At 34.0% G+C, this 13,469-nt stretch overlaps 2 protein-coding genes and 1 non-coding gene across 3 annotated transcripts; 2 read left to right on the top strand and 1 right to left on the bottom strand.

Moving 5' to 3' along the window:
- Nucleotides 1–413: 413 nt before the first annotated feature.
- TRNAS-UGA (transfer RNA serine (anticodon UGA)) lies at nucleotides 414–495 on the top strand. Its single transcript has one exon. It is a non-coding gene; the product is annotated as a tRNA-Ser (tRNA).
- Nucleotides 496–5,533: 5,038 nt separating this feature from the next.
- On the top strand, nucleotides 5,534–8,074 carry LOC146910006 (putative indole-3-acetic acid-amido synthetase GH3.6). Its single transcript, XM_085724538.1, has 3 exons — nucleotides 5,534–5,889; nucleotides 6,156–6,263; nucleotides 6,372–8,074. Exons 1-3 carry the CDS (start codon nucleotides 5,609–5,611, stop codon nucleotides 7,720–7,722), a joined length of 1,740 nt encoding a protein of 579 aa, XP_085580664.1. The 5' UTR covers nucleotides 5,534–5,608; the 3' UTR covers nucleotides 7,723–8,074.
- A 4,038-nt stretch (nucleotides 8,075–12,112) lies between these two features.
- On the bottom strand, nucleotides 12,113–13,239 carry LOC146910005 (uncharacterized). The gene is made up of 2 exons (XM_085729401.1): nucleotides 13,085–13,239; nucleotides 12,113–12,788 (listed from the first exon to the last, which is right to left on the bottom strand). The coding sequence occupies exons 1-2, from the start codon at nucleotides 13,237–13,239 to the stop codon at nucleotides 12,113–12,115; spliced, it is 831 nt and encodes a 276-aa protein (XP_085585527.1).
- Nucleotides 13,240–13,469: the final 230 nt, after the last annotated feature.

Genomic DNA, 13,469 nt, shown 5'->3' with positions numbered 1-13,469 from the left:
TTTTTATACCAAATAAAATTTAAAACTGATATATGGTTTTAGTCGAAAGAGACTAATATCACGATATAAAAAAATTGTTAATTGGGTTTCTACATAAGAAAATGGTTACTAATTACTATGTTTGTTCCATTATTTATTACTACATGTTAACTTATCTGTTTGATTATATTATATGATGAGAAAGCCAATATTAATTCTAGTAGAACCAGCAGATTATGAAGAAAAATAAAAATGTGCATTAGAAACCATTTTCCTCAATTATGCATAAAGATTTTTTCACAATATTTATCGATACAATCTTAAGCAAATTAATGTTTGTTCTTTGCACTAGATTAGAAGATTTTATTTAACAATTAGTGTTGGTCCAGTATCCAACTATAAATAAAAACGAGAGTGTGTTTAAAGCATCAGATGTCAATATGTCCGAGTGGTTAAGGAGACAGACTTGAAATCTGTTGGGCTTCGCCCGCGCAGGTTCGAACCCTGCTGTTGACGATATTTTTTTTTTGCTTTATACATCAGCTTCGCCCGCGCAGGTTCGAACCCTGCTGTTGACGATATTTTTTTTTTGCTTTATACATCACTTAAAAAATCATAAGTTGTTTCAACCATCGTGATAATCATAACATCCAAAGTTTATCGTGATAATCATGGAAAATACTTGGGTGACATAATGTCACCGTGACATTAAATCTGGGCCACACAAATGTGTTGTGTTGTGTGGCCCAGATGTGTTGTATGTGTTGTGTGGCCCAGATGTTATGTGACAATGTGTGTTGTGTGGCCCAGATTTAATGTCACCCAAGTGCTTCCCGATAAAGTGCTTCCCGATAATCATAACATCCAAAGTTTTTTCTTTAATTTAATTGGCCCAAAATAAGATCCAAAGTTGAAATGGTACTATATTAATATAGGATATAATTGACATATTTCCTGGTATCATTTTTTTTGTTCTAAATTTCCTGGTAATCATTAGAAATTTGTATTAGGAAAAAAGAAAAAATGGACTTAATATTTTAGTATGATACTCATGTTATTGGTGACTGCATTTTTCCACTAAAAAAAATGACTATTTTTCTGCTCAAAACCAATCAAAAAAAAAAAAAAAAGTGACTCTATTTTTCCCCTCAAAAAGAAAAAGGTGACTCTATTTTTTTCGGATGAAATAACATCAGCATGTTTCACTAAACTTTTGCTTATGTTTTAAATTTTTGTTTTGATGTGTCAAATATGAGTTAAAGTCTTACATTGAATATAAAAGAGAAAAAACCTTAAGGTTTCTATGTGAAGCTCTTTAAAAAAAAAAAGTGTGAAGATATGAAGTTTAAACTCACCATTGTGATGGTCCAACTCAGCGTCGATTTTCTCATAAGTCTCAACTATGATATAAAGTTCGAGTCAACTTTGTGGGAGAACGAGAGTGATTTTTGGTGTTGGATCTCAGACGCTGACGTGAAGAGACTCACGTTTGAGGGAGAGAATGTTGTTATGTGTCAAATATGAGTTATAGTCTCATGTTGAAAATAAAAGTTGATATTGAACAATATATAAGTGAGAGGAACCATATATCTATTTTTTTTTTGAACAAGCCAAAATGCAATATATTATATCACCAAGAGTGTTTCATCTCGCACAAGGCGTGCAAAAGATAAACACCCCAAAAATGTACAATACAGTCACTAAAATCTCATGTTGAGCTGCTCAAAATTACAAGGAAAACAAACAAAAATTACAGCATTAGACTCATACAAGATAAAGGAGACCTCCACCAGTCATGATAGTTGAACACGAAATTAATGAGATTCGCCTTCAACCACTGGAAAGATATCATTATTACCTTATCTGTTAATTGAGCTGGAGCCAATGCCTTGTTATTAAAAACTCTGTTATTCATTTCCTTCCAAATGATCCAGACACACACAAGCCATATCAACTTGAGAAAATGATAAGTAGATTGCGGTAACCCGGAAAAATGACTAAACTGATGAAAATGTTCGCCAAGCACTTCAGGAGCTACGAAATTAATGCCTAACCAATGAAGAAGCCGATACCAGATGCTTCCAAAAGTTGTGCAACCAAGAAACAAGTGACATGCATTCTCCTCGCTACCGCACCCTCCAACACAACTGATATCATCATGCTGAAGGACACCGCGACTCAAGAGATTATCTTTTGTCGGAAGACGGTTACGGAGAAGTCGCCAAGCAAAAATTGAAACCTTTAATGGGACGCTTTTATGCCAAACGTCATTGAACAATCCCCTTGCAATAGATTCATCACCATATATCTATTGTTTTGAGGTTTTGAATGAAAATGTGATGTTTAAATTTATTTGTGTGGTTGCTCTTTAGTTCAATGATCTCAACAATTTAGATAACAAAACAAGATTTTTTCTTTTATTGTTATTGTTGTTTATATTCGAGATCGGAGAGAAGATCGTGGTTATAGCTGAACTTAAATTAGACGCTGACCCTTATTCCACATGATTAGTTCAACTGAAATAAGTTTTAAGACTGAGGTTCATAATTCAAATTCATAATTCCAATTCTAGAAATAAAAAATAAAAACTTAATTTCAAATAAAAAAGCATACTGTACTGTAACTTACAAATTTTTTTTTAGCAATTAACTTACAATTATTTATCAATAAATAAACAGGCTTCTGCGTTCCTCTAAAAAATATAAAAAATAGGCTCTGCATTAATGGTCCCTTTTAATAACAATGCATTAATACTAATTGTTCGTGGGCACGGAGCAATTAGCATAACTAGATAGATTATAGATATATATGTTTTCCAACTACAAAAGCCCTGTCCTTTGATTTGGATAGGACTTGTAGCTACCAAAATGAATTCTGTTCAACTACATGTTCGAGATTCAGCTCGAGAAAAATGTGAGAATTTAAGCAAAGAGGAGTATCGACTATTCCCTTTCAAGGCAATCATTGAGGAGTGAGTTCTATGATCTGTCCAATTGATCACCATATCTTGGATACTATTTTATTTTTGATTATTAAAATATGAAAAATTTTAATCACTGCCCTTAAGGCATAAGTTAAGAAGCTAAATGTAAAAGTTTTTTCTTGAAAATTGTACATTCAATGCCTCAAAAGTGCTAAAAGTTATATTTTTAATAAAAAATTTATTTTTAATTTCTATTTTAACCTCCTTAATTTGTGCCTTTAGAGCACAAGTTAGCATAACCCTTGAAATATTTAGATATGGAATTGTATTACGACCAACTTTCAACAAAGAGCTGATAAATGTGCGTCTTTTAAAACCAGATGAAAGATATTATCTACACACAACCATAAAGATTACTATCTTTAAAATATTGTTGAAATTCATCATGTGATCAACTATTTTCATCAACTATCTATCATACTACCACCGATCTTTATTACAAGTAAAAAGTCATTTTTTCCTTAAAAAAAGTTACTTTTTTAAGTTTATTGAATGTCTATATATCTGGTCTATATTATAAGTTCATTGAACATGTCTATATTATTAGTTCATTGAATAACTAATGTATATGATCTATATATAGACCAAATACATAAATATTCAATTAACTTAAAAAATTATTTTTTGTTTATAAATGTGACCGGAAGAGTACATCATGGAAAATTGTTGAAATTGATGCATATTTTTAGAAGACATTCAAGTAAAAAAATGGCAATGTATAAGAAAAAGTCTAAAATTGCTACATATTTCTATAGATTGTTCTAACAATGCCTAGATTAGCATGTAGCCTAGAAATATCTATCTATAACAATGCAATGTAAAAAAGTTAAATAAAACACAGATTAATCTACTTTTTAAAACATTTTCAAGAATCTATAAATAATAGAAAAACAAAAAGTTTAATTCAAGACTTTAAAATTTAACATTTATAATAGTAGGAGAATGCTAACCAGTGCCCCAAAGACATTGGTTAACCATTCAAAACAAGCAAGTTTTCATGAAAAAGTTGTGTAATCATTATTTGGTCAAAAACAATATCTTATATTTCCAAGACGAAATTTCTATTGGTAGAATCTTTAACCAATGCCCTGAGGGCACTGGTTAGCACGACCCATAATAGTATATTGAAGACTTCACCAAACTATATCTCTCCACTTAGAATAAGTTTTTGGGTCATGCTAACTTGAGGGCACGTGTTAAGAATTCTATAAATGGTACTCCCTCTGTTCCATATTATATGACCTTGTTGGCTCCGACACACGTACGAATGCATATGTTTTAACTTTGATATCTTCAATTCTCTACAAAAAAAATTATGAAAATTTAATATTTTAAAAATATTGATCGAGACGAATCCAACAACATCTTACATGATATTATTTATCTTTGTGAATTAGCAAAAAAACTAAGGTCAAAATATGTTAAGTCAATAATGTATATTGTCAAATAGGTCATCTATTGAGGGACGGAGGGAGTAAATATTTATTGAGTACTACAAAACATTAGTTTTCAATCTCAAAAAGAATAGTTTGACACAATTTCATAGACAAAATTTTCACTTAAAAAATCTTTAACATGTGCCCTAAAAATACAAGTTAACATTTTCCAAAGTTTTTTTTTAAGCCTTAATTTTATCATAAATCATAATAAATGCTACTAGTATCTTATTGTACCGATGCTACTAAATATCTTGCAGGTACCAAAAGTCAAAACACTTTTAATCTTAAATATCTTTAATAATTTATTAGAAAAAATTATGAAAATTTGATATCTTGAAAATATTTATCGAGACAAATCCAATATCTTATGCTCCCTCCGTTTCAAAATAAGTGTCAGTTTAGCCAAAAAAAATTGTTTCAAAATGAATGTCACTTTACATTTCCAATACAACTTTAATTTTTTTCTTCCAACTTTACCCCAATAAATACTCCAACTTTTCTCTCACATACTCCCTCCTGTCACTATTATAAGCAAATTTTGACTTTTTAGATTCCTTCAATAAATGATGTATGTGGTCTATAATATAGACCACATACATCATTTATTGAAGGAATCTAAAAAGTCAAAATTTGCTTATAAAAGTGACCGGAGGGAGTAATTTTCAATGCAACTTTAATTTTGTCTTTTTCTTATAAAGTAAAGGCAGTTTAGTAAAAGTGTTATATCCAATGATTATTTCATTCAATTTCTTAATCTGTGTGTCAAAACCTAAATCGACAGTCATTTTAAAACGGAGGGAATACGTTATAATTTGTCTTTGTATATTAATAAAAAAATATGATGAAAAGATGTTATGTGAATAATACACATTTTTAAATTAGATAATTTAAAATGGGACGGAAAAGTAATAAATACTACTAGTATCTTATTGTACAAGTGCTAATTACTGTCTTCCACCGACCAAAAGTCAAAAGCAACGTTGAAAACAAACTAATACTTTTGTATTGACTCATTGGCAGCCGGCAGTGACAAACAACCAACTAGTACATTATAATCCCAAAAGGCAAAGAATCTTTCTTGATGATATCACCAACAAAGAGTTTATATTGTGATCTTGAAAGTGAAACACATATATAGTACAACAATCAAACAAACAAGGACAACAATATTAACCAGAACTAGAACTGTTCTATTCTATCCTATCCAATGATGACAGATGATGAACTTATACAGAAGCTAGAAGAGTTGACAATGGATGCAAAACATCACCAGTTGGAAACTCTTCGCTCAATCCTTCAACATAATGGTTCTGTTAGATATCTTCAATCCTTCAACAATAACAAAAGTGTTGATCCTGCTTCTTTCACAAGTCTTGTTCCTTTGTCTTCCTATGATGATTACGTTGACTTTATCCATCAGATGGCTGATGGAGAACATGATCATCATGATCTTCTTTCTGTTGATCCTCTTCTCTGCTTCTTCTATAGGTGAGTCCACTTTTAACTCTTCATTTCAATTAGTTCTTTTTCTAGGCTCTGTTATAGGAGAATTTATTGGAATAAATCATAAGACACCCTTTTTGATCTAAATCATTGACCTCATCACCTTTGCATTGAAAATGCAATTTCATTAATTTTAGGATCAAATCATTCATTGCCTATAATTTATAAACAAAATTGATGATTTACTCTGATGTGATTGTGATGGATGACTTATGTTGTGCATAACACAATTGTGACTTTGTCTTTCTCAGCTCAGGAACAACCTCCATGAAACCAAAACTGATCCCTTACTTTGATTCAAGCCTTTCAAAAGCTGCCTCCTTTCTTGGTCACCGAGGCTGTATCGCTGTTCTTCAAAGGTAAACTTAAGTGATCAATATAATTTTTAAAAAAATTTGCCAAATTTTGAAAGTTCTTACGTTCGTTTAATTAACAATGAGTTTAAATTTGAAACCTCCATGATGCAGGATGTTTCCTCCAAGGCCAAATGTAAACAAGATCCTATGGTTTCTCTACGCTGACAAAATTACTACTACAACTAAACGTGGCTTAAAGGTTATGGCAGCCTCTTCATACTCTTTACAAACTGGTAAGGTAACTCCTCAACAACTTGCAACGTTCTCTAGTCCCCTGGAAGTTATAATTGGATCTAATGTGGAACAACAAATGTATTGCCACCTTCTCTGTGGCCTTAGGAATCTTGATGTTATAGATGGAATTAGTACTCCTTATGCCATAGGTTTGATTAAAGCATTTAGTTTTTTGGAGTCCAAATGGGAGCAGCTATGTGTAGATCTTGATTGTGGATTTCCAAGTCATGAAATTTCAGATGAGGAAATGAGAGAAGCTGTAATCAACACTATTGGTGGTCCTCAACATGAATTGTCAAATAGAATAAGATTAGTTTGTGAAGGTAAGAATTGGGGTGGAATTGTACATAGATTGTTTCCGAATGTTCGGTTTATCAAGTGCGTTACAACAGGAAGCATGAAGCAGTACTATCAAAAACTTAAGTTTTATGCCGGAGATGTACCGATTGTAGGAGGAGATTACTTTGCTTCTGAGTGTTGTGTAGGTTTAAATTTAGACATAACACAACCACCCGAGACAACACGGTTCGTACTACTTCCTACTTTTGCCTACTTTGAGTTTCTTCCATTTGAGATGAATGAGAATGATGAGGATGTTGTTGGTGAGCAAACAGTGGATCTTTGCGGCGTTGAGGTTGGAAAGATGTATGAAGTGGTTGTTACTACTTACCGCGGATTTTATCGATACAAATTGGGCGATATAGTTAGAGTTGTTGGTTTCCACAATTCATCACCTCAAGTTGAATTTGTTATGAGAGCACCTAAGTCTTCAGCTGAGATTCTCAATGAGAAAGACTTGATTTCAGCAGTTGAAAATTTCCATCTTGCACTAAGAGGTGCTACGGGAATCAATTCAATTGAGATTGTTGAGTTTGCAAGTTTCTTGGATCAGGAACCGATGCCAAAGCAGTTGAAGGTATTTATAGAAGTAGAGGAAGTTCAAGAGGAGTCTAATAACTTGAAGGAATGGGTTAAAGTGTTTAAAAGTTGTATTTCCTCTCTTGAGAATGGTTTAGGAGCATTGTACAAGGTGCAGAGAGAAAAAGGTCATATAAGGAACTTAATGATAATTATCCTAAGGCAAGGAGCTTTCGATCAGTTATCAGATTTGGCTTTTAAGAATGGAACACAAGCTAGTCAATATAAGCCACCAAAGATTATAAGGAATCATGAAGTTGTCAAGTTCTTGGAAAAGTTTTCTTTTGTTAGAGTATCAATGGATGACTAAGAATGTATAGTGAATGGAGTGAATATCTATCACTACCTGAACTTCAATCTTTATCACATTTTTAAACATGATGTGCTTAGTTGCTTTTTAGAACAATAACAATATCTTGTAATTGAAAGATTAATTGTTCATCAAGACTTGGATTGTGTATTATTTATAGAGGTTATTAAACCTTAGCATGAGGGAATGTTTTTCAATACTCTATTAAAGTACAGTTAGGGGAAAAAAGTATTCACATTTGTTCTTCTTGTGGGTAAATTTACCTTGTAAATTATTTTCAATCCAGATCATTTTAATAGATCTGGGTATGTATATTTTCAAATTAAATAATTAAAGGCTTCTTTGGACTATATATTTCATGGATGAATGACATCAAGATAACCAATGTGAATTATAAGCAGCACTGAATTCAATCATCAAATATAGAAAGCAAACATAACATACTATAAAAAGATGGATAGGGATTCATCAACATGCATCGTTTTTATAGATTGCAGTGCAACAGTCATGAATCTTATTGTTGAAATATGATGCACATTTCTTGATATTTCTAAAATACATTAGAAAGATATAGAATAACTCTCGTTAAGTGACAATGCATACTTATAGATCTTTATAGAATATTTGAGTAGCTAGTAGAATAAATTAATACGACATTTTTATAAGGAAATGTCATGAACATTCTAGAATGTAGTATCTAGAATATACATCCCACATCCATAAAAAGGTAAACACATGTTCAATTGTATTTAAGTCTTTGAGAAGTAATTTTCAGTAATTTTCAATAGGGTCTTGTTAACCAGTGGGGCACTGGTTAAGGAATCCAAAAATAGAATTTTGAAAATTGCTGTTGACACATATACAAAGGCTGAGACACACATGTAAAAGACGAAAATACCCCTCGGTAGTTAACTGTCGAGGAACTAAACCGGCTGCAGTTAACTACCGACGAAAACCTCGGTAGTTAACTACCGAGGAAAACCTCGGTAGTTAACTACCGAGGAAAACCTCACTTAACTGCCGAAATTCAGTTTCACAACTTCTTTTGGGTTTGTGAACGAAATGGTTTATAAAACATATTATAGAGCATGGATGATTGCTCCTTTGTTAGCCTCGGTTGTTTTCTACGATCGTTGTTGTTGTTATCAGAATCAGTGCTACACTTTACATTTTTTATAATATTGGTGTCTCTCCAAATTGAATCTTTCACCCTTGTTGTTGTGTACGTTCATAGCTTCTTCTTTTGGACAAAGCTCAAAAGATAGGTCAAAACAAGGTGCAATCACAGGTTTATTCACTAATTTCTGCTTCTTCTCCTTTGTTGCGCCCATTCCAAGACCGAGACATAGACCTGTATTGCATTCTTCATCACTTTTCATGGCTACAATAGTTGGTTGAGAAAAGAGAAAGAAAAGTAGAAAAGAAGGGTGTTGGAAAATGATAGTATGATCTAGTCAAATAAATATTATTGGGATCTTCTTTTGGGTTAACTGGCTGAAACCACGAGCTTTCTTGTGGGTTTGTGAACGAAATGGTTTCCAGGATGGGTGAAACTGAATTTCGGCAGTTTACTGCCGAGGTTTTCCTCGGTAGTTAACTATCGAGGTTTTCCTCGGTAGTTAACTGCAGCCGGTTTAGTTCCTCGGCAGTTAACTACCGAAGGGTATTTTCGTCTTTTACATGTGTGTCCCAGCCTTTGTATATGTGTCAACAGCAATTTTCTAGAATTTTTTGTCTTGGAACTATAAACTGCCACTTTTCATCAAGTAATAATTACATTACTATTCAACAAAAACTTGCTTCTTTTGGTGCTTAACCAATGCCTCTGGGGCACTGGTTAACATTCTCCTTTTCAATAATATCGAAGGCTTTACCATTCTATATCTCTCCTCCTACAATGTGCTCATGACTAAAGTGTTTCCTCTTGTCTCATATTACTAAACACTCCACCACTCTCACACTATACTTTTCGATACCATATCAGAGTTGTGTTCGTTCATTCAATGGGCGTAGCAAAATATGACTTCCTGTCACTAACTATCTATTTTTTAAACAATTTATTCTACCACATGAATTCTACTATCTTACTAAACTAGAAAATCAAGTCTTTGACTTGAACATAAAAGGAGTACAAGTAGCAACACGACCCGACCCTGTTTGAGCTCAAACCCAAAACTAAGAAGGCAAGAGAGGAGATCGGGTACCCTAACAGCCTGATCCTCTTAAGTTCAAGTCCAACTAATGTCGTAAACCTATGACAAATAAGACACAAGTTCAAATAGAGCACTAGCGCCCATACAATAAATAAAAATGGAGACATGCGACCTTTGATGCTCAACTTAATTTGCTTGCATTACTGTTAATGATACCCCATATGTACGCATCAGCAACTCCCTTGTTGGAAGACCTCGTAAGCATATGTCAAACCATAATGACCACCTTCGAGTGTACTAGACTGGACCAAAACTTTTTGCATAGGCTTGCAACGATTGTGTCATGGCTGCATAGATTTCGCTGTGAGATTTAACCATATCCAGCTATCACATTTGATTGGAATTGAACATTTCTCGATATGATTTTTGACTCCCACTCAAATAAATTATGCCTCCAATTTGATAAGTGTTTAAAAGTGATATATTTCGCATAGGAGTTTAGGCGTTTTAGTGACTTGTTTTGCAAGATTCTCTATGGAAAACTCCAAATATTGTGTTAATATGTCATTTATGCTTTTGAGCCTTAGTCTACCCTTTTTGTGCAGGAAATTACAAGCAAGGAGCAAGAAATGTCAAAGTTCAAAGAAGCTACGCCATTAGCGTGTCCTACGCTATTGGCGTGATGAAGAAATGCCAAAGGTCAGAGGGATACGCCATTAGCGCACCTGGGGCGTGGATCTGGAGCACTCTTGAAGAGTACGCTAATAGCGTATTCTGAGCTATTAGCGTACAATGTCCAGAGAGCTACGCTATATGCGTACCTGGAGCGTGGAAGCAGAAGCAGAAGCTGGGTTTGAAGAGCTACGCTATTAGCGTATTTCACGCTATTAGCGTAAATGCTCCAGAGAGCCACGCTATTAGCGTGGCTGGAGCGTAGCAGTAGGGCAAGAACAACGTGGCAGGCTCCCATTGGCCAAATTATAGGCCGCCTTACCACGCTATTAGCGTGAGTTGCGCTATTAGCGCAGGTGCAAAAACACAGGCCTTTTAAATAGCATTTTTACCTCTCTTTTAGGTATTCACTATTCCATTGAAAACATTTTACACATTTCTAGAGAGAGGTTAGAGCTATTTCATAGAGAGAAACACAAAGCAAGTGATTAAGGAGTAGATTCAACCCTAGATTCATTGAGACATCAAGGATCTTGGCATGGAATCTTCATCTTTCCTTCATTCCTTGCATTAGTTTACATGTCTATATGTAACTATCACCTTCTTTGTAGTATTGAGGTAACTATCAAGCTATTATGTAATCTTTTGATCTTTTAATATATAAGGTTCTAGCTTAATGATTCAATATTGTTGTTATTCTTGCTTTTAATGCTTTCAAAGAGATTCAAGATGATTTGGACACAAACTCTTGAATCTAGAACTAGAATAACAATCTATCTTATGTTATATCACTCTTGACAAGTTTGTAAACCTTTGATAATTACTTTTAATCAAGATTTTAATGCTTTCGGATACTTAATCAGGCTGGACACGGTCGATTAAGTTATCCGATCGACTTTGTTATCGTTTAAGGAATTTGGACACGAATGTTTAAACGCTAACTTGGAAATAACGATGTCGCTTTGGACACGAAGGATATTGTAGAAATGATTGTAATAATATTGGTTATAAAGCTAGAGTCTGTTAATCGATCGAGAGATTGCTGCTGTTATGCTTGCTCGTTATCTTATACCGCAAGCGAAATAGTTCGATCCCCTCTCGTTTTTACTTTAGTGTCAAACATGGATATAATGTTACACACAAACAAATTATATCCAAACCCTTAATGTGAACGATTGTGTAAATGCTTATGATTAACGTATCTCCCTGTGGAAACGATCCTATATATACTCACGTGTACATAGTTATATGACATGTAGGAAAAATCTTACATCACAATTCCAACTCTGACTAATGAATCTTATGTATAGATTACATTGTAACAATCATTAATCTTAACATTTAAAAAGTTACGATTTTGGCCCCCTCAAAAAAAATTAAAATTTTTATCCCTAAACTTTATAAAAACAATGCAAAACTGCTTAGAAGACACCACATGTCCGAGAACAGGGGGTTAAAATCGCAACTTTTCTAAAGATAAGTGGCCAAAAGAGCATATTTTTGTAAACATAGAGGGACAAAAGAACATACTTTCCTATTTTTTTTTTTTTGAAAAGGAAAAGATATTAATTCATTAAATCGTGAAAGTACATGATGTCAATTGCTACCGGCACCTCTTCAATCCAAACCTCATTGGGCTTTTCATGACCTAACTGGGCCATATGGTGAGCAATTTTGTTACCAGACCTATGAGTAAAACTGAAGGAACACGTGGCAAACAAACATTGCTGCCTCCGGATTTCATCTATCAAATATCCTAGATAAGATCTATTATGAATCCTATCTTCTTTCACCTTGCGAACGAGAAGCTCACTATCACTTTCAAAAATAATCCTCTGAAAACCACACTCCCTTGCCAAAACCATTGTTCTGAACAAGGCATAAGCTTCAGCCAGTAATGGGTCTTCACTCCTTGGAGATAACCACGTTGCTGCTACCATTACCAATCCTTCTTCATTACGTATAATTGCTCCAAGGCCCCAATGACCGGGGATCTTCATATTCACATCTAAATTGGCTTTAACAAACCCCGGTTCTGGTTTTCTCCACTTGACAACTCGAGGATGAGGATTCACCAGGTTTGACTGATTAGGATACGCGGGCGAGGAGGAAGTAAAGTGGGGGTTCGCGGCGGATATGTCTTTTGGTGATTGAGCATTGAAGAAGTCATGTAAGCTATTCTCAGCCCGACGAATGATCTCTTCCTCAGGTAACCATCGATTCTCAAAAATGCTCAGATTTCTAGCATGCCATATAGAGTAAATAATAGCTCATACTTCAATAATGGTAGGTTCCTTATTATGCAAAATGAAGTCAAAAAGCCAATTAGTGAAACTTGGATTGGGGTAGTCTGGGAATTTTATGGTAAGTCTAGAACCAAACCAAGTTCTGTTTATGTCTGGGCATGTCATAAAAGCATGAGTGATTGTTTCCGTCCTAGTATTGCATCTGGGGAAAAGAATGGAACCAGGAATACCCCTTTTGTTCAATTCATCTCTAACTGGTAAAGATTTTTGTAAAATACGCCAATGCATGACCTTATGTCTAGGAATGGTGTTATGAGCCCAAATTTTCTTCCAAACTGTTCAGAGCTATAGGTAGCATTAGGGGGACTAGATTGAGTCTGCCAATCTTTTATAACCATGTATCCACTTTTAACAGAATAATTTCCATCAATCTCATGCATCCACATGAGCTCATCCTGATTAGAAAGATTAAGGAGGGGAATATAGATAGAGGGTTAAACTTGTTATTTTCTTAGGGGCCAAAATTGCAACTTTTAAAGGTTAAGGGGACAAAAATGAACAGACAGATACGGTGAATGTTGTTTCTTTCTATTTTACGAAAATTCCGCATGATATATCGTATGTAGCTTTGCGTCAAGGATTTGAGGTGTGTGGTATTCTTGAGGACGTATACTGT

This window comes from Medicago sativa, chromosome 7 (genome assembly GCF_051527215.1).
Source record: "Medicago sativa cultivar Bolivia chromosome 7, Bolivia_mono, whole genome shotgun sequence".
In the NCBI taxonomy this organism is placed as follows: Eukaryota; Viridiplantae; Streptophyta; class Magnoliopsida; order Fabales; family Fabaceae; genus Medicago; species Medicago sativa.
This window is presented reverse-complemented; position numbering and strand designations above follow the sequence as displayed.

Excerpts from the sequence above, each read along its gene's own strand:
- LOC146910006 (XM_085724538.1), top strand. The coding sequence starts at position 5,609 with ATGATGACAGATGATGAACTTATACAGAAGCTAGAAGAGTTGACAATG. Across the intron at positions 5,890-6,155 it reads CTTCTCTGCTTCTTCTATAG|CTCAGGAACAACCTCCATGA; the intron begins GTGAGTCCACTT and ends TGTCTTTCTCAG. Across the intron at positions 6,264-6,371 it reads TGTATCGCTGTTCTTCAAAG|GATGTTTCCTCCAAGGCCAA; the intron begins GTAAACTTAAGT and ends TCCATGATGCAG.
- LOC146910005 (XM_085729401.1), bottom strand. The coding sequence starts at position 13,239 with ATGTGGATGCATGAGATTGATGGAAATTATTCTGTTAAAAGTGGATAC. Across the intron at positions 12,789-13,084 it reads ACACCATTCCTAGACATAAG|AAATCTGAGCATTTTTGAGA; the intron begins GTCATGCATTGG and ends ATGGCATGCTAG.